Source organism: Ranitomeya variabilis, chromosome 2, assembly GCF_051348905.1.
Source record: "Ranitomeya variabilis isolate aRanVar5 chromosome 2, aRanVar5.hap1, whole genome shotgun sequence".
Classification (NCBI taxonomy): domain Eukaryota; kingdom Metazoa; phylum Chordata; class Amphibia; order Anura; family Dendrobatidae; genus Ranitomeya; species Ranitomeya variabilis.
Window position 1 is genome coordinate 741,593,505 of NC_135233.1, and position 20,599 is coordinate 741,614,103.

Below are 20,599 nucleotides of genomic sequence, written 5' to 3' on the forward strand. Positions count from 1 at the left end.
ATATAGATTTTGAGCCCACGTGGGCAGGGTCCTCTCTCCTCATGTACCAGTCGTGACTTGTATTGATTAAGATTATTGTACTTGTTTTTATTATGTATACCCCTCCTCACATGTAAAGCGCCATGGAATAAATGGCGTTATAATAATAATATAGCTGTATGGTGCTGATTTCTTTTTTCTAATAATGTGTTTGATGTAAGTCATTAGCCCAGGGAGGCAGGACTAGTCTGGGGGATGTAACGTCCTGCTGGACTAGTCCTGCCTTTACAGGATGCTGAATAAAACAACAGTGTTCAGAAATTGTAGCTCTAATCAGTTACATCAAAAACCTTGTTAGAATAATGAAACTTTCACCCATACCACTATAGTAGTAATTGGGGGCTGTCAAGGGACCCTTACATTTCTTGTTTAAGGTCTGGTTCTCATGTATGTCTGCATGCCAATCTGTTGATGATTACCTGGCTGGATATGATGTTTGAACCTTAGATGTAGCTTTTGAGGCCCTCACAGTATGAGGGGTGTTGTAACAATAACATGGGTATACTATGAGAAAATGTAAATCTCTCTATTTATTTTTTGGTTTCCTAGCTCATGTAAGTGTTATGAATGTTTCTTTATATCTTACACAGCTTTCATATAGGTACACACTTAATAATAATAATCTTTATTTTTATATAGCGCTAACATATTCTGCAGCGCTTTACAGTTTGCACACATTATCATCGCTGTCCCCAATGGGGCTCACAATCTAAATTCCCTATAAGGCCGGTTTCACACGTCAGTGGCTCCGATACGTGTGGTGTCAGTTTTCTCACGTACCGGAGACACTGACACACGTAGACACATTAAAATCAATGTGTCTCTGCAGATGTCATTGATTTTTTGCGGACCGTGCAAAACACGGAGCCATGTCAGTGTTCGTGGGAGCGCACGGATCACACGGACCCATTAAAGTCAATGGGTCCGTGTAAAACACGTACCGCACATGGATGCTGTCCGTGTGCAGTCCGTGTGCCGTGCAGGAGACTCCTCCCATAGGGGTGGAGCCGCATATTCATCACTGTAATGAGCGGTACCACGTGACCGCTCATACAGGAAGAAGCTGCGGCGCTGAGAGGAAGCATCGAGGGAGCTGGGTGAGTATTTTATTTACAGCGGGCGGGCGCAGAGGGGGTGGGAGGGGGTGGTGACAAGGATCTTTATTTTAAACACAAAAAAAATAAAAAAAACAATGATTTTTCATTCCTTCTCTCCAGCGAACGATGCTGGGAAGAAGGAATGAATTGCGGATTCAGCACCAGATGCAGGGGACAGCGCTTATCTCTAGCGCTGTCTCCTGCACAGTCCGTGTGGTACCCAGTCGGCACACGGCTGCCGCACGTGTGCCACACTGATGTGCCACGTGAGCTCACGGACATGGATAACTCCGGTACCGATTTTTCCGGTACCGGAATTATCTGGACGTGTGAGACTGGCCTAAGTATGTCTTTGGAATGTGGGAGGAAACCGGAGTGCCCGGAGGAAACCCACGCAAACACGGAGAGAACATACAAACTCTTTGCAGATGTCGTCCTTGGTGGGATTTGAACCCAGGACTCAAGCGCTGCAAGGCTGCTGTGCTAACCACTAAGCCACTTTGATATATGAACTAATCAAATTGCTCATTTTTTGTTTACAGGGATACTTTTTAAAGTATTGTAATGCCGAGACTAATGTGTGTCAAGTGTTTGCTTAATAAGCAATACTAACCATCTTCTTTTACATTAAGGAAATAACCACCAAGAGTTCTATATTTCATATGGAATGGGTCGTGTGACGCATGGTGTTTTCTGTTGATTTCGTCCATTAAAAAATACAAGAACTACTCACAAGGTACTAACGGGTACATCTTACAACATTGTTTACGAGGCTTTTAAGCAAAGCCGTTACCGCACTAAACCATTGTTCAGTAGTGCAAATCTTTTTAATTCAATTGTCTTTAAGATGGCTAAGTGTAAATGAATACTAACGAAAAAGGTTTTCTTCTTTTAGCATCTTTATGTATTAACAAAAAGGCTAATGCTGAAGTGACTCTTTGCATGTTACTTTATCTTCTACTTTAAATCTTCATTTCTGACGTTTCTCTTGTTTCTAGTTACAGAATTCTGTATATTGCTAACTTTGTCTTTCACTTGTCATTTTCTAATTATTTTATCAGATCGATTGCTAGCTGTTGTAACTGACATGCCCTTTAACTGGCTGCAAAGAATGGATTAAATATGACTTTCGTGCATGATGTGCTAAAGTCAGCACATACAATGTTCTAATGTTTGCCGTTGGCATTAAAGAGTTTAGGGGCATTTACACTGCAAGATAATTGTGAAAGAGTGGTGTTACAAACACTCGTTGCACTATTATCTTGCCATGGTTACAGGCTGCTAATCAGAAACAATCATTCAACAGATGAAATGATCCTTTATGCAGCCTAAAAGATCATTGTTCTCAGTTGTGCATCATCTTGTATAAAAGTACACCTATGTAACAGGGTCCAGGGCAGCAGTCATGGGTGAGGGGAGCATCAACCACACCCCACCATGCTACAGGAAAATGTGGGTCCTGACTAGGTGTGTGTGCTATTGTCTCTTTGGTGATACGCTTCTGCAGACTGCAAGCTGCAGTTTGACTTGCCAGGCCAGGACCAGATGAGGTAGAGATGAATGAGGAAGACTAAATTCAAAAAAATAGACTTTTTACTGGACACAACTTGATATACTGTACATCAAATACATACACACACGCAAGTTTTCCCAACAAAACGAGCATGGTTCTTAAAGGGCTAAAGTGGGATTTTCCTTCTTTTCTCTCTGATGAAATACTCTCCTCATCATTGAAATTGCATCACCAAGAAGGAAAAGTCATGGAATGATTGAGATCAATAGACATGCAAATTGTGAATAAAATGGGGGAAACCAATGTTCAGAACACCTCAATTTATTCGGTATCTGTACCACTAATATGCATTTTCATGCTCTCAGTGAGGTTATTAAAGGGAACATGTCACCCCCCCCCCCCCCCCCAGTCGTTTCAAACTAAAAAAGCCACCTTGTGCAGCAGTAATGCGGCATTCTGACAAGATGGCTCTTTTAGGTCTGGGTGCTGTAACGAGAAATAATCAGTTTTATAATTTGTCTGAAATACCTGCTCCTCAGTCAAGTTGGCCGGCGTTTCCCCCCTGCTTCAGACAGCACACAGCTGTCACTCACATCTTCTTGGTGCTGGGCGCCGCCTCCTCCTCACCACTGTTTTCAAAAGTAGCCGGTGCCTGCGCTCTTATCCCCTGCCTGGTGCAGGCGCAGTGAGCGCTGCCCGTCTTTCCTCATATGCAGTCCAGCTGACTGCGCCTGCGCAGCCGCCCTGCCTGTGAATCCCAGCCCCGCAATGTGAATAAATCATAAGTCACTGCCGGGCTGGGAATCACAAGCAGGGTGGCCGCGTAGGCGCAGTCAGCTGGACTGCATATGAGGAAAGACGGCCAGCGCTCACTGCGCCTGCACTAGGCAGGGGATAAGAGCGCAGGCGCCAGCTATATTCAAAACAGCGGTGAGGAGGAGGCGGCGCCCGGCGCCAAGAAGATGCGAGTGACAGCTGTGTGCTGTCTGAAGCAGGGGGGAAACGCCGGCCCGCTTGACTGAGGAGCAGGTATTTCAGACAAATTATAAAACTCATTATTTCTCAAGTTACAGCACCCAGAACTAAAAGAGCCACCTTGTCAGAATGCAGCATTACTGCTGCACAAGGTGGCTCTTTTAGTTTGAAACGACTGGGGGGGGGGGGGTGACAGGTTCCCTCTAATGGTTGTCTAAAGAATGCTCTGCCATGCCATGGTAGCACATTTAGGCGACACACACTGCTCATAGTAGCACCAGCAACACAAAAGCTGACATTGTTGTTTTGGCTAATGGCTTTTAACGTTGAGTAACACTGAGCTGTTAGTGTGCCTGGAATAAACACTGGTGGAGTCTCCCCAGACCATAATCCTAGGAGTAGGACCGGTATGATGTTTCCTTGTGAAAGCCTTTTCATGGGGTTATCCATGTGGTCTCTTCAGATTCTAAGAATCTAAGAGTCATAGTGATAGATTCTGTACTGTGTTGTGAAATTGGATTTTGGGCTCCCCCGGTGGCCACTGGTGGAATTGAACTGGTGTGCATCATCCTCTCTGTTCACCTGTTTCCATCAGGATGTGGGAGTCGCTATTTAGCCTTGCTCCTCTGTCACTTCCATGCCGGTCAACATTGTAATCAGAAGCCTTTCTGTGCATGTTCCTGCTGCTAGACAACTCCCAGCTAAGTTGGACTTAGTCCTTGTTTGTTTTTGCATTTTGTTCCAGTTCACAGCTGTAGTTTCGTTTCTGTGTCTGGAAAGCTCTTGTGATCTGAAATTGCCACTCTGATGTTATGAGTTAATACTAGAGTCTTAAAGTAATTTCAGGATGGTATTTTGATAGGGTTTTCAGCTGACCATGAAAGTGCCCTTTCTGTCTTCCTGCTATCTAGTAAGCGGACCTCAATTTTGCTAAACCTATTTTCATACTACGTTTGTCATTTCATCTAAAATCACCGCCAATATTTGTGGGGGCCTCTGTCTGCCTTTCGGGGAAATTTCTCTAGAGGTGAGCCAGGACTATATTTTCCTCTGTCAGGATTAGTTAGTCCTCCGGCCGGCGCTGGGCGTCTAGGGATAAAACGCAGGCTACGCTACCCGGCTACTGTTAGTTGTGCGGCAGGTTTAGTTCATGGTCAGTTTAGTTTCCATCCTTCCAAGAGCTAGTTCGTATGTTTGCTGGGCTATGTTCTCTTGCCATTGAGAACCATAACAGTACTGCAAGTGAAATTGGACATCCTACACAAAGCATAAGGCATCAAACAGTGTCATAACCAGTGTTCTCCAACTCCAGTCCCCAAGAGCCACCAACAGATCATGTTTTCATGATTTTCTTACTATTGTTCAGTTGATAATTCCATTACACTTGTCTACACAAACCATCAGAATGTGTTTATTCAAAATTGAACTACGAGACCGACATCCAGCTACAAGTGTTCCATTGACCTCACTCCACCCCTCTTATCGGCTATACTGGTGCAGAGCAAGACTATGGTGGAGGGTGGAATGAAGGTCTATTCTATACATCCTGCTTTTGACTGAATATCATGTGGGCCATCCCATGAAAATCTCTACATGAGGGAACTTGAAAGTGCCTCAGAATCCAGTTTTCTACACTACAACGCCAAGCCACAGTTTGCTTATGCTACTGTGAGCAGTCTGTGTGGCCAAAATGTGTTTGCTCGGCTTGCAGCGTCTCTGGACTTGTCTCTGATCAAGCACATCTGGGATATCATTGGTTGGTAATTACAAAAGGAGCCAGCAGCAGTAGAGCAGAACATTCCTCAGATAACCATTAATAACCTCATTGATAACATGTCAAAGTGTGTAAGTGTGTGTTTTTCTGTACGTGGCACTCATACTGGACACTGAGTAAATTGAAATGTTTTGAAAATGTTTTCTTTTTTTCATCATTTGCGTATCATTAATGTCTATCCAGCCTGTAATTTTCATAATTCCATTATTTTTCCTTCTTCATGTTGCAATTTCAATGTTGAGGAGTATAAATTAAAATGTACTTGTAGTCATCCTCATGTATAATTGTCAAAGAACATACAGTATATGTAAATTAATTGAAGAGGTTATTTTAGTAGGTTTGGGGGAAACCCAATTTTATGAGTTTGTTTCTATAGTATATTACCTTTATCTGTTCTCAGATAATGCTGATACAAAATAATTTAATAAAATGTGAGCAGTTAGTAACAAAAACATATTTAGATATGACTCTAAGAAGCTCACACATAGTGGACTAGGCATGAAACTCAACTTGAAAAAAAATACAATAAAAACACAGTAAACGTATTACTTGGGGAAACTTACTTTATAACATTCAATTACCATTATTGACTTTAATTTACATATTGATATCCAGAATAAGGCAGAATTAATGGTGTATTGACTTAGCCGTCAGGGTTCCTATATAATCTGGATTCCTTTTTGTGCAACAGTAATCTAGAAATTGTCTGACTGCAATATGCACTGCTTATTGATATCGTCATGAAGTCAAAATGTTTCATATTGTATTACTTATTATGTTGTAATATATATCACTTTATCACTTTAATATCTATTCAATAAAACAGGTTGCCTACTACCTCCTGAAATGATGTTAGTGCCGCTGTTCCAGGAGAATGACATGACTCATGTCACATGCGAGCCGCAGCCTTTACAATTTTTTTTGTCAGCGCGAATGCCATTTGAAAATTTTGGGCCCTATTCAGTTCAATGGTCAGGGTCCCCTGCAACCATGCCTGTTAGTGAAACATTACTGTTACTGCTTAAGTCACCCTAATACTACTATTCTAGCATTGTTGTCAAGTCTCTATCATTTAACAAGTGGCAATTCCACCGTGCCTTGACTAGAACTCAACAACTTACCTATGAGACTTTACTTCAGGTCAGGAAACCCATGGTATGAATGATAACGCCAAAACTTTTTCTCCACTCATGGTTAGTGGTTGGGTGAAGCCATTTATTGTCAAACTACTGTGTTTCCTCTTTTTAAATCATAATGACAACTCAAAACATCCAAATGACCCTGATCAAAAGTTAACATACCCTTGTGATTTTGGCCTGATAACATCCACAGAAGTTGACACAAATGGGTTTGAATGGCTACTAAAGATAACATCCTCACCTTTGACTAACCTGTTTGCTTGTAATAAGTGTGTGTGCATATAAGCTGAGTGAGTTTCTGGAATCCAGACAGACTCTTGCATCTTTCATCCAGCCACTGATGTTTCTGGATTGTGAGTCATGGGGAAATCAAAAGAATAGTCAAAAGATCTATGGGAAAAGGTAGTTGAACTGTATAAAACAGGAAAGGGATACAAAAAGATATCCAAGGAATTGATAAAGCCAATCATCAGCATTCAAACTGTTATTAACAAATGGAAAATCAGGGGCTCTGTAAAAACATGCACAGAAGTTGACACAAATGGGTTTGAATGGCTACTAAAGATAACATCCTCACCTTTGACTAACCTGTTTGCTTGTAATAAGTGTGTGTGTGCATACAAGCTGAGTGAGTTTATGGAATCCAGACAGACTCTTGCATCTTTCATCCAGCCACTGATGTTTCTGGATTGTGAGTCATGGGGAAATCAAAAGAATAGTCAAAAGATCTATGGGAAAAGGTAGTTGAACTGTATAAAACAGGAAAGGGATACAAAAAGATATCCAAGGAATTGATAATGCCAATTATCAGCATTCAAACTGTTATTAAATGGAAAATCAGGGGCTCTGTAAAAACAAAACCATGGACTACCTGTCCATTCAGACCAACAAAAATGTCATCCACAACTGCCAGGAAAATTTTTCGGGGTGCAAAGAAAAACACATAAATAACATCAGCTAAAATACAGGAGTCTCTGAAAACTAGCGGTGTGGCTATTTCAAGATGCACAATAAGGAGGCACTTGAACAAAAATGGGCTAAATTGTCGAGTCATCAGAAGAAAGCCATTACTGCGCAAATGCCACAAAGTATCTCACCTACAATATGCAAAACAGCACAAAGACAAGCCTCAAAACTTCTGGAACAAGGTAATTTGGAGTGATGAGATCAAAATTTAACTTTTTGGCCACAACCATAAGCGTTACATTTGGAGAGAGGTCAACAAGGCCTATGATGAAAGGAACACCATTCCTACTGTAAAGCACGGAGGTGGATCACTGATGTTTTGGGAATGTGTGAGCTACAAAGGCACAGGAAACTTGGTCAAAGTTGAAGGAATGATGAATGCAGAACGTTATCAGCAAATACTGGAGACAAATTTGCAATCATCAGCCCAAAAGCTGCGCATGGGACATACTTGGATGTTCCAACATGACAACGATCCAAAACACAAGGCCAAGTCAACCTGTCATTGGCTACAGCAGAACAAAGTGAAGGTTCTGGAGTGGCCATTTCAGTCTCCGGACCTCAATATTATTGTGCCACTCTGGAGAGATCTCAAGTGCGCAGTTCATGCTAGACAGCCCAGGAATTTACATGAACTGAAGGCTTTTTGCCAAGAAGAGTAGACATCTTTACCATCTGAGAAAATAAAGAACCTCATCCACAACCACAAAAGACTTCATGCTGTCATTGATGTTAGCGAGGGCAATACACGGTATTAAGAAACGGGGTATGTGAACGTCTGATCAGAGTCATTTGGATGTTTTGAGTTGTCATTATGATTTAAAAATAGAAAACACAGGAGTTTGACAATAAATGGCTTCACCTAACCACTAACCATGATTAGAGAAAAATTTTTGGTGTTATCATTCATATTCTCTGAAAAAGGCCAAGAAAGCAAAAATTCTGCCGGGGTATGTAAACTTTTGAGCACAACTGTAGTGTATATATAGGCAAGTTCTTCTACCATAATGTAGCCCATATATAGACAAGAATAACCTCCCCTATATAGTGCATTTATAGGCAAGTCTCCCCTCGGCCACATATTTCCAGGTCCTCCTAACCCACACATAACATATACAAACTAGTCTTCCCTCTCCAATATATATGTGACATATATAGACCAGTCCCCCTCCCTCTCAACTAGCATATACAGCCAAGTCCACCCTCCCCCACATAGCATATATTGTAAAGTACCCCATACCCCAACATATATATTTCAAGGTCTCCCTCCCCCATCCATGACATATATTGTCAACTCCCCTAACCCCCAACATATATATAGACAGTCTGCAGTCTCCCACACATAGCATAAACAGCCAAGTTTCCTGACTCCACATATGGCATATATAACCAAGCCCCCATCTCCCCACATATCATATATAGCAAAGTCCCCTCTCCCCCACACATAGCCAATTCACTCTTCCCTAATTACTGTATATCTAGATCCCCTTCCACCACACATAGCATATAGCCAAGCACCCCTCCTCCATATGTAACATATGTAGCCGTCCCCACATATAGCATATGTAGCCAACTCCACTCTCCCTCACTTATAGCATATATTGTGAAATCCCCCATCCCCACATATTTATCATATATAGCCAGTCCCTACTCTCCCACACAAAGCATATAAAGCTAAGTTGCCCTCCTCCACATGCGGCATATATAACCAAGCCCATATACAGTGGGGCAAAAAAGTATTTAGTCAGTCAGCAATAGTGCAAGTTCCACCACTTAAAAAGATGAGAGGCGTCTGTAATTTACATCATAGGTAGACCTCAACTATGGGAGACAAACTGAGAAAAAAAAATCCAGAAAATCACATTGTCTGTTTTTTTATCATTTTATTTGCATTTTATGGTGGAAAATAAGTATTTGGTCAGAAACAAAATTTCATCTCAATACTTGGTAATCTATCCTTTGTTGGCAATGACAGAGGTCAAACGTTTTCTGTAAGTCTTCACAAGGTTGCCACACACTGTTGTTGGTATGTTGGCCCATTCCTCCATGCAGATCTCCTCTAGAGCAGTGATGTTTTGGGCTTTTCGCTTGGCAACACGGACTTTCAACTCCCTCCAAAGGTTTTCTATAGGGTTGAGATCTGGAGACTGGCTAGGCCACTCCAGGACCTTGAAATGCTTCTTACGAAGCCACTCCTTCGTTGCCCTGGCGGTGTGCTTTGGATCATTGTCATGTTGAAAGACCCAGCCACGTTTCATCTTCAATGCCCTTGCTGATGGAAGGAGGTTTGCACTCAAAATCTCACGATACATGGCCCCATTCATTCTTTCATGTACCCGGATCAGTCGTCCTGGCCCCTTTGCAGAGAAACAGCCCCAAAGCATGATGTTTCCACCACCATGCTTTACAGTAGGTATGGTGTTTGATGGATGCAACTCAGTATTCTTTTTCCTCCAAACACGACAAGTTGTGTTTCTACCAAACAGTTCCAGTTTGGTTTCATCAGACCATAGGACATTCTCCCAAAACTCCTCTGGATCATCCAAATGCTCTCTAGCAAACTTCAGACGGGCCCGGACATGTACTGGCTTAAGCAGTGGGACACGTCTGGCACTGCAGGATCTGAGTCCATGGTGGCGTAGTGTGTTACTTATGGTAGGCCTTGTTACATTGGTCCCAGCTCTCTGCAGTTCATTCACTAGGTCCCGCCGCGTGGTTCTGGGATTTTTGCTCACCGTTCTTGTGATCATTCTGACCCCACGGGGTGGGATTTTGCGTGGAGCCCCAGATCGAGGGAGATTATCAGTGGTCTTGTATGTCTTCCATTTTCTAATTATTGCTCCCACTGTTGATTTCTTCACTCCAAACTGGTTGGCTATTGCAGATTCAGTCTTCCCAGCCTGGTGCAGGGCTACAGTTTTGTTTCTGGTGTCCTTTGACAGCTCTTTGGTCTTCACCATAGTGGAGTTTGGAGTCAGACTGTTTGAGGGTGTGCACAGGTGTCTTTTTATACTGATAACAAGTTTAAACAGGAGCCATTACTACAGGTAATGAGTGGAGGAAAGAGGAGACTCTTAAAGAAGAAGTTACAGGTCTGTGAGAGCCAGAAATCTTGATTGTTTGTTTCTGACCAAATACTTATTTTCCACCATAAAATGCAAATAAAATGATAAAAAATCAGACAATGTGATTTTCTGGATTTTTTTTTCTCAGTTTGTCTCCCATAGTTGAGGTCTACCTATGATGTAAATTACAGACGCCTCTCATCTTTTTAAGTGGTGGAACTTGCACTATTGCTGACTGACTAAATACCTTTTTGCCCCACTGTATATATATATATATATATATATATATATATATATATATATATATTGCCAAATCTTCTCATACTCACTCGTAGCCAAGTAACCCCTCCCCCACATACAGCTTATATAGTCAGGTCCACTTCCTCCACAAATCGCATATATAGCCAAGTTAATCCTACATATAGAGACAAGTCCCACCTCACACACAAAATATTTTAACCCCTTAAGCCCAAAGGGTAGTTGGCACGTTAATTTACAATTCTGACCACTGTCCCTTTGAGGTTATAACTCTGGAACACATAAACGGATCCTTATGATTCTGACATTGTTTTCTCGTGACATATTGTACTTCATGATAGTGGTAAAATTTATTTGATATTACTTGCATTTATTTGTGAAAAAAACGGAAATTTGGTGAAAATTTAGAAAATTTTGCAATTTTCCAACTTTGAATTTTTATGCCCTTAAATCACAGAGATATGTCACACAAAATACTTAATAAGTAACATTTCCCACATGTCTACTTTACATCAGCACAAATTTGAAACCAAAATTTTTTTTGTTAGGGAGTTATAAGTGTTAAAAATTGACCAGCAATTTCTCATTTTTTACAACACCATTTTTTTTTAGGGACCACATCACATTTGAAGTAATTTTGCGGGATCTATATGATAGAAAATAACCAAGTGTGACACCATTCTAAAAACTGCACCCCTCAAGGTGCTCAAAACCGCATTCAAGAAGTTTATTAACCCTTCAGGTGTTTCACAGGAATTTTTGGAATGTTTAAAAAATAAATGAACATTTAACTTTTTTTCACAAAAAATGTACTTCAGCTCCAATTTGTTTTATTTTACCAAGGGTAACAGGAGAAAATGGACCCCAAAAGTTCTTGTACAATTTGTCCTGAGTACGCCGATACCTTATATGTGGGGGTAAACCACTGTTTGGGCGCATGGCAGAGCTCAGAAGGGAAGGAAAACGATTTGACTTTTCAATGCAAAATTGACTGTAATTGAGATGGGATGCCATGTTGCATCTGGAGAGCCACTGATGTGCCTAAACATTGAAACCACCCACAAGTGACACCATTTTGGAAAGTAGACCGCTAAGGAACCTCTCTAGATGTGCTGTGAGAGCTTTAAACCCCCAAGTGATTCACTACAGTTTATAACGCAGAGCCGTGAAAATAAAAAATCATTTCCCGCAAAAATTATATTTTAGCCTCCAGCTTTGTATTTTCCAAAAGGTAACTGGAGAAATTGGACCCCAAAAGATGTTGTCCAATTTGTCCTGAGTAAGCTGATACCCCATATGTGGGGGGGAACCACCGTTTGGTCGCATGGCAGAGCTCGGAAGGGAAGGAGCGCCGTTTGGAATGCAGACTTAGATGGAATGGTCTGCAGGTGTCACATTGCGTTTGCAAAGCCCCTAATGTACCTAAACAATAGAAACCCCCCACAAGTGACCCCATATTGGAAACTAGACCCCCAAGCAACTTATCTAGATGTGTTGTGAGAACTTTGAACCTCCAAGTGTTTCACTACAGTTTATAACTCAGAGCCGTGAAAATAAAAATCATTTTTTCCCACAAAAATGTTTTTTAGCCCCCAAAATTTTTATTTTCCCAAGGGTAACAAGAGAAATTGGATCCCAAAAGTTGTTTTCCAATTTGTCCTCAGTACGCTGATACCTCATTTGTTGGGGTAAACCCCTGTTTGGGCGCACGGGAGAGCTCGGAAGGGAAGGAGCACTGTTTTACTTTTTCAACGCAGAATTGGCTGGAATTGAGATCAGACGCCATGTCGCGTTTGGAGAGCCCTGATGTGCCTAAACAGTGGAAACCCCCAATTCTAACTGAAACCCTAACCCAAACACACCCCTAACCCCAACCACACCCCTAACCCCAACCACACCCCTAACTGTAGCCCCAACCCTAGCTTTAGCCCCAACCCTAACTTTAGCCCCAGCCCTAACCCTAACTTTAGCCCCAACCCTAACTGTAGCCCTAGCCCCATCCCTAACCCTAGACCTAACCCAAGTCCTAACCTTAACCCTAGCCCTAACCCTAATGGGAAAATGGAAATAACTACATTTTTTTAATTTTATTTTTTTCCCTAACTAAGGGGGTGATGAAGGGGGATTTGATTTACTATTTATAGTGGGTATTTTAGCGGATTTTTATGATTGGCAGCTGTCACACACTAAAAGACGCTGTTTATTGCAAAAAATAGTTTTTGTGTCTCCACATTTTGAGGGCTATAATTTATCCATATTTTGGCCCACAGAGTCATGTGAGGTCTTGTTTTTTGCAGGACGAGTTGTCGTTTTTATTGGTATCAATTTCGGGCACATGACATTTTTTGATCGCTTTTTATTACGATTTTTGTGAGGCAGAATGACCAAAAACCATCTATTCATGAATTTCTTTTTTTTTTTTTTTTTGGGGGGGGGGGCATTTATACCGTTCCACGTTTGGTAAAATTGATAAAGTAGTTTTATTCTTCGGGTCAGAACGATTACAGCGATACCTCATTTATATAATTTTATGTTTTGGCACTTTTATACGATAAAAACTATTTTATTGAAAAAATAATTATTTTTGCATCGCTTTATTCTGAGGACTGTAACTTTTTTATTTTTTCGCTGATGATGCTGTATGGCAGCTCGTTTTTTGCGGGACAAGATGACGTTTTCAGCGGTACCTTGGTTATTTATATCCATCTTTTTGATCGCGTGTTATTCCACTTTTTGTTCGGCTTTTTTTTTTACGACGTTCAATGAAGGGGTTAACTAGTGGGACAGTTTTATAGGTGGGGTCGTTACGGACGCGGCGATACTAAGTATGTGTAGTTTTATTTTATTTTTTTATTATTTAGATTAAGAAATGTTTTTATTGGAACAATATTTTTTTTTAATTTAGTAATTTTTTTCTTTTTTTTTTTACACATCTAAATATATATTTTTTAACTTTATAACGTTGTCCCAGGTGGGGACATCACACTATAGGGTCAGATCGCTGTTCTGACACTTTGCACAGCAAGGCGCTTGTAAGTCACCTCCCTGCAGGACCCGGAAGTAGCCCCGTGGCCATTTTGGGTCCGGGGCCTGCAGGGAGGAGACGCTTGGTACAAGGTGAGCCTTGTACCGAGGGTCTCAGAGAAGCCCGCAGGGAGCCCCCTCCCTGCACGATGCTTCCCTATGCCCCTGGAACGCTGCGATCATGTTTGATCGCAGTGTTTCGGGGGTTAATGTGCGAGGAGCGGTCCGTGACCACTCTTGGCACATAGTGCCGGATGTCAGCTGCGATAGTCAGCTGACACCTGGCCGCGATCGGCCGCGCTCCCCCCGTGAGCGCGGCCGATTGCATATGACGTAGTATCCCGTCACTGGGAATTAAGTCCCAGGTCACCTCGACGGCATAGCACGTCATATGGGATTAAGGGGTTAAATAAAGCTTCATCCCAAAAATGTAGTTATAAATAAGCCCCTATCCTTTTACAGATTTAAAATTACTCAAACATACATCACATCTATCACTGCAGCTTATGCTCTTAGGCCTCTTTCACACTTCCGCTTTTTGCAATCAGTCAGAGTCCTGATGCACTGGATCTGGGTTTTTTTTGTCGAAGCAGGTGCTGCCTGAATTTCTAGGAATAAAATTCAAGACAGAGAGTCAAAAAAACGGAGTCCGTCGCTAGTTCCGTCTCTTCACACAGCGACGGATCCTGCGTCCATAGGCTTCCAATACAGCCTACGACGGACAGTGCGATTTTCCGACGTACACAAAAAACATTTCTAGATGCGTTGTCTCCGCCCGACGGACACAGAATTTACAACGGATCCGTCATATGACAGATGAAACGGAAGGCCATCCATCACAATCCGTCGCTAATACAAGTCTATGAGAAATAAACGGATCCAGCACCAACATTTTCTTGATCTGTTTTTTTTCACAAAACGACGGATTGTGACGGAAACAAAAAAACTGAAGTGTGAAATAGGCCTAACTAAAAAACCTTAAAAAACCTAGGCTTCTGGAATCGTCATGATGCCAGTATCAAATGTAGTACAGGCCAGGGTTGCCAACTGTCCAGAAATTCCAGGACTGTCCGTTAAAATAGGGCACTTAATTGCCTTGTCTGTAAAAACAAACATTTAAGATGTTTGTGATTTTTTTGAAGCTAAAGAAACTTATACAGATTATTTTGAATGTAATTATCATTATAGTTTACAGTGAATCCAGCTGACATCTTCACATCATTATGAGCTGGAGATATTTATTACTTATAATGATTTCTAAAGGTTTTGCAATGTGTCTGTAAAACAATATTATCTGTCCATGATTTTTTTTTAAGCACTCCTGAAAAAATAAAAAGTCAAGATGGCAACCCTGGACCTGAGGTACTGTGCACTGACACTGCAGCAATCACAGCCCCGGCCCATCAGTTCTCCTACTTTGAGGTGTGGAGAGGAGTGTTGACAGCCAAGATCACAGTGCACTCTGTCAGGCACTCAGGTATCCAAGATCTATTTATGTCACCTGTTGTGAGGATTGGGTGGGACTAGACCTCCTCAGGGTTTTATATAAGTGAGCTTGTCTTGTAAGCCAGCAATGTAATGCTAGGGGCAGTGTCAAAACACTTTCATTCATGTTTTTGTACCAGCTGTACTGACCTGAGAATGGCCCTTGTTTAGTCTTATGCTGGAGGTGTACAGTCACTCTATACAACTACAGATTTATGAATCCTCACATTGCACACACCTCGCTGTGAGGATTCTACGGCCCCCGCAATACACTTGCATTAAGCGATGCCATGCCCATCTAGTCAGCATCTGACCACATATATGCAAATCGCATACTTGCAGTCACGCGCCCAACGCTTCTGGTCCTTGAACTAGTGAATTCCCACAATTCACAGTGCATGCGACTGTGAGGATTCACAAGTATGCAGTCACATACAGTGACTGAATACTTGTAGCATAAGTCCAAACAACCCCTTTTAAGATATCACCCAAATGAAAACCCTCAAGAATCTACAAAACAATAGACATCAGGTAAGTATAACTTTAAGGGTGAGTTAAGTGATTACGCTATGGGCAAAACCAACACTTTAAACTTTTTTCCAGATCTGAGCCTTTATACTATGCACAATTGATATTCCTTTCCCAAAATGTTTATATAAAGAGATAAGTGGTAGTCTTCTGCCGTGGTATATAGGGAGATAGTCTATTTAATCAGAAAGGCCAATCAATTGCATATATAACATCTATATTTGTCTTTAAATTGTTTTGCATGATTCTATCTTTGGATGGACCAACTATTATTTTTTATATGCCTGCTAATCAATTTCTCTCATATGTGTCTCAGGCCCTACTGAGTATAGCCACATAGTTGCTTTCATACTTCCCAATATATCCTCCTTATAAGCACTTACATGTCACATTAGTTATGAAGATGCGTATATAGGAGGGAGCGTTTTAAGGGTGGGGTGCCATATTGCGTACAAGTTAAGGTGTCAACCTCTGTGGCTAGGCGGGGACACCTGTTAGGCTGGGTTCACATTACCTTTATGCAGTCCGTTAGACGGACTGCGTTACACCACGGCATAACGCGATGTTACGCAGTCCGTTAACGCTGCCATTAAACACTATTTCGGGCGCATCGCTAGTGCACGCCCAAAATGGGCGTTCGCTAGGATGTGCCGTCATTGAGTGACGGACCCTCAGACGCGGGTTGCAGCGTTTCCGGGTCCGTCACCGCTAGCACAGATAGAGCATCTGCTAGCTCTATCTGCGCTAACGCGATGGCAGGCCGGTACTTGCATTAACGCAGTCTGTTTAATGCATGTGTTGAACGGGCTGCTTTAACGCAATGTGAACCTAGCCTTAACTTCTAAGGGTGAGCAGCATATTAGGGCCCACCTTTACCACTCCCCTGGACATATGAAGGTTATTAATTATTTTTATCTTTTCATCTTTCTGGCTGAGTTGCTTGGGTATTAAGGACTTGAATATAGGCCTTAGTTTGGAATATGGTCTTATTTGTTGAATGGGTTAATTAGAATTGACTATTGTGTTGATATAAATTGGAAGTTTGAGGATCTCATTCTAAACCCTGTTTTCAACATCTTTCCTTTAGAGACTACCTGTATATGTAAATCTATACTATTGTTAATTGGTTTGGCTTTTGAATTTGGTTGGATGTGATACCCCATCACTATTGTGATATCTGCGGAGATTAGGGGCTTCTGGGCTAAACACACAGTGTTCAAATTAGGGTGCCAACCCTCATAGGCAGGTGTGACTTTTGAGAGAATATAGGGCGAGTGAGATTCTGTACTTGTGTTATTGTAATTGGGTTCTTACCTCAAGAATAAGAATTTGGTCTTTGTACCTCACCGTATTTCAGTCAGAATTTTGATTTATGCCTGGTTGGGCACTGCATATGCTTCTAGATCATTTTGATTTTTTTTTAATATTTGATAAATAAAAGTTGTTCTGGTTATTGGTATATTCTGATGAGCCCATGGGTTCAATGCTTACCCTATGGGCAAAACCAACACTTTAAACTTTTACCCAGATCTGAACCTTTATAGTATGCATAATTGATATTCTTTTCTCAAAATATACTTAATACTCGTAAGTAAAAGGACATACATTTTAGAAATACATCCCAATACAAAAGAAGTAATGACTTATTATTTGTGTAAAGGTATTACAGAAGGAGGCTCATCTTCAGGAGTGTGAAAAACAAGCAATCTTTTAACAAGAGGAAAACTCCAAATTCACAATACCAAAGCTCAGTCAGATTGTGACAAAAAGTAATATGTTATGTTTGATCATCTTGGCAGGTCAGTCCCCCTGCATGAGAAGTTCTAGCAAGATGAAGCCAATAGAAGAAGGCGTTGAGGATGATGTGTTTGAGCCTGCCTTTCCACTTGCAACTAAAATCCAAAGGCTGCCATAAGCACAGAAGTGACCAAAGAAGAAATTTAACTTGGAGAGTAAATAACCACAAGGCTTCTAAAATTATGCATTTGATTCTTTTTCATATATTCGAATATTATCTTCACTTTATCATATATGCAAGAATTATTTTGTACACAGTTCACTATTTCATTTGAATGTCTATTGCATTTAAAGTCTGTTTGTTTCAGTGTTAATAAAAGAAAAGCACAAGATACCTTTAATTTGCACTGCTTTTGACATCTGCAATAAGTTCTTTTTTTATTTTTATATAGCGCTAACATATTCCGCAGCGCTTTACACACATTATCATCGCTGTCCCCGTTGGGGCTCACAATCTAAATTCCCTATCAGTATGTCTTTGGAATGTGGGAGGAAACCGGAGTACCCGGAGGAAACCCACGCAAACACGGAGAGAACATACAAACTCTTTGCAGATGTTGTCCTTGGTGGGATTTGAACCCAGGACCCAGGACTCCAGCGCTGCAAGGCTGCTGTGCTAACCACTGCGTCAAGCAGTATATCTTATTAACAGGTACATGTGTACATGTACACATACATGTGTGTTTAGAAGAATGACAATAGTAAACCACCAATACTGAAATACAAGTGTTGAGATACTAATGACAATTTTACCTGCAAACTATAATATTCTATTAAAAAAAAACATTTCCCAAGAACCTTATGTTAGGTCCCAGAGGTATTAGTTACTTATTTCCTATACTATCATTATGCTGTTTCGCAAATTATATAGTCATTTTTGAGGGGCATTAAACGGTATTTTAAAGGATTAAACATTAACAGGTTTTCTCACTGGTGCTGACTTTCCAATCTTAGTGACTTTTTACAGACTGTAGTGGTATCTTTGTGACTAAATTGCAAGTGACTACTGCAGCAAATCGCTCAGTGACTCTGCTGATGTAGACAGCACAAGCTACTGAACCCAATTAATTGTTGCAGCAGTCATGTGCGCTGTAGCTGTGATATATCTACTACAATCTGTAAATATAATCACTGGGAACATCACTGAACCTGAGCTGGTGAGTAAGCTTTTGTTTGTAATTTACAGTATAACCATTGAAAGCCTATTTGCAGGGCCATATTTGATGTTCATGCTGCCCAGGGCACTTTAAGTGGTCATGCCTCCTACTGGCAAGTCAAACTAAGGCCTCCTTCACACATCCTGATATTTGCAGTACTGGAAAAACCGTGTACGTGTTTGTCATTCGTGTGACATCCGTGAGTATGTGTATGCCGTCCTTGTGCAGCATCCATGTAACACGTAACGGAATATTACGTAGAAAAGAAATGACAGATATTTAGGTTTTAAAGATGTACAAAGAGACAGCTAGATACAGTCATAGCCAAAATTCTTGGCACCCTTGAAATTGTTCCAGTAAATAAAGTATTTCTCAAAAAAAAATATTGAAATTACACAAGTTTTGTTATACCCATATTTATTTGCTTTGTGTATATTGGAGCGACACAAAAAAACAGATAAAAAATGCAAATTGGACATAATTTCACATAAACCCCCCAAAATGGGCCGGCGAAAATTGTTGGCACTTTTCCAAAATTGTGGGTAAACAACTTTGTTTCAAGCATGTGATGTTTGTTCAAACCCACCTGTGGCAAGTAACGTGTAGGCAATTTGAAGATCACATCTGAAACCATATAAAAAGGGTACAAGTTGACTTTGCATTGTGTGTGCCACTAACCATGAAGAACTGAAAGAGGAGAAGAAAACTATCTGACTTGAAAAATATCATCAATCTCAAGGTTATAAGTCCATCTCCAGAGATCTTGATGTTCCTTGTCCACGGTGCGCAACAGAATCAAGAAGTTTACAACCCATGGCACTGTAACTAATCTCCCTGGATGTGGAAAGCAAAAAAAATTGTTGAAAGGTTGCAACACAGGATAGCCTGAATAGTGGATAAGCAGCCCCAATCTAGTTCAAAAGAAATTCAAGCTGTCTCTTCTGTTGGCTCAGGGTGCATCAGTGTCAGCACAAACAATCCGTCGACATTTGAATGAAATGAAATTCTGTGGCAGGAGAACCAGAAGGACCCTACTACTGACATAGACATACAAAATCTAGACTGCAGTTCCCAAAATGTACGTGAGTAAGCCAAAATCCTTCTGGAAAAGCATATTGAGGACAGACGAGACCAATATAGAGCTGTTTAGTAAAGCACATCATTCTACTGTTTAGCGAAAATAGAATGAGTCCTCCAAAGAAAAGAACACAGTACCTACAGTCAAATATGGTGGAGCTTCAAATATGTCTTGGGGTTGTTTTGCTGCCTCTGGCTGTCTTGACTGTGTGCAAGGTATCATGAAATCTAAAGATTGTCAAAGGATAAAAAAGGCCAAAGCTGGGTTTGCATCCTAGGTCATGGGTCTTCCAATAGGACAATGGCCCCATGCTTCAAGAAGCACCCAGATATGGATGGAAACAAAGTGCTGGAGAGCTCTGATATGGCCAGCAATGAGTCAGGATTTTAATCCCATTTAACACCTGTGGAAAGATCTTAAAATTTCTGTTATGAGAAGGCACCCTTCAAATATGAGAGACCTGGAGCAGTTTACAAAAGACCAGAGGTCCAAAATACCAGTTGAGAGGTGTAAGAAGCTTGTTGATGGTTATAGGAAGTGATCGATTGCAGTTGTTTATTCCAAAGGGTGTTCAATCAAATATTAAGAGGCGGATGCTAGCAATTTTGTCTTGGCCTATTTTTGGTGTTTTGTGTGAAATTATGTCCAATTTGCCTTTTTTTCTGTTTTTCCTATGCACACAAAGGAAATAAATATGTGTATAA

The 20,599-nt window shown here is 41.1% G+C and overlaps 1 protein-coding gene across 4 annotated transcripts in view; it reads left to right on the forward strand.

Moving 5' to 3' along the window:
• Positions 1-18,016, forward strand: part of POPDC1 (popeye domain cAMP effector 1) — a 227,341-nt gene extending 209,325 nt beyond the window's left edge. For 2 of the 4 annotated variants that reach the window (XM_077289644.1, XM_077289645.1), the window contains 2 exons: positions 1,769-1,872; positions 17,663-18,016. In XM_077289644.1, the coding sequence (XP_077145759.1) occupies positions 1,769-1,836 (68 nt within the window). In that variant the 3' untranslated portion in view covers positions 1,837-1,872; positions 17,663-18,016. The remainder of the gene's footprint in view (positions 1-1,768; positions 1,873-17,662) is intronic. The other 2 variants (XM_077289642.1, XM_077289643.1) reach the window with 1 other exon arrangement.
• Positions 18,017-20,599: the final 2,583 nt, after the last annotated feature.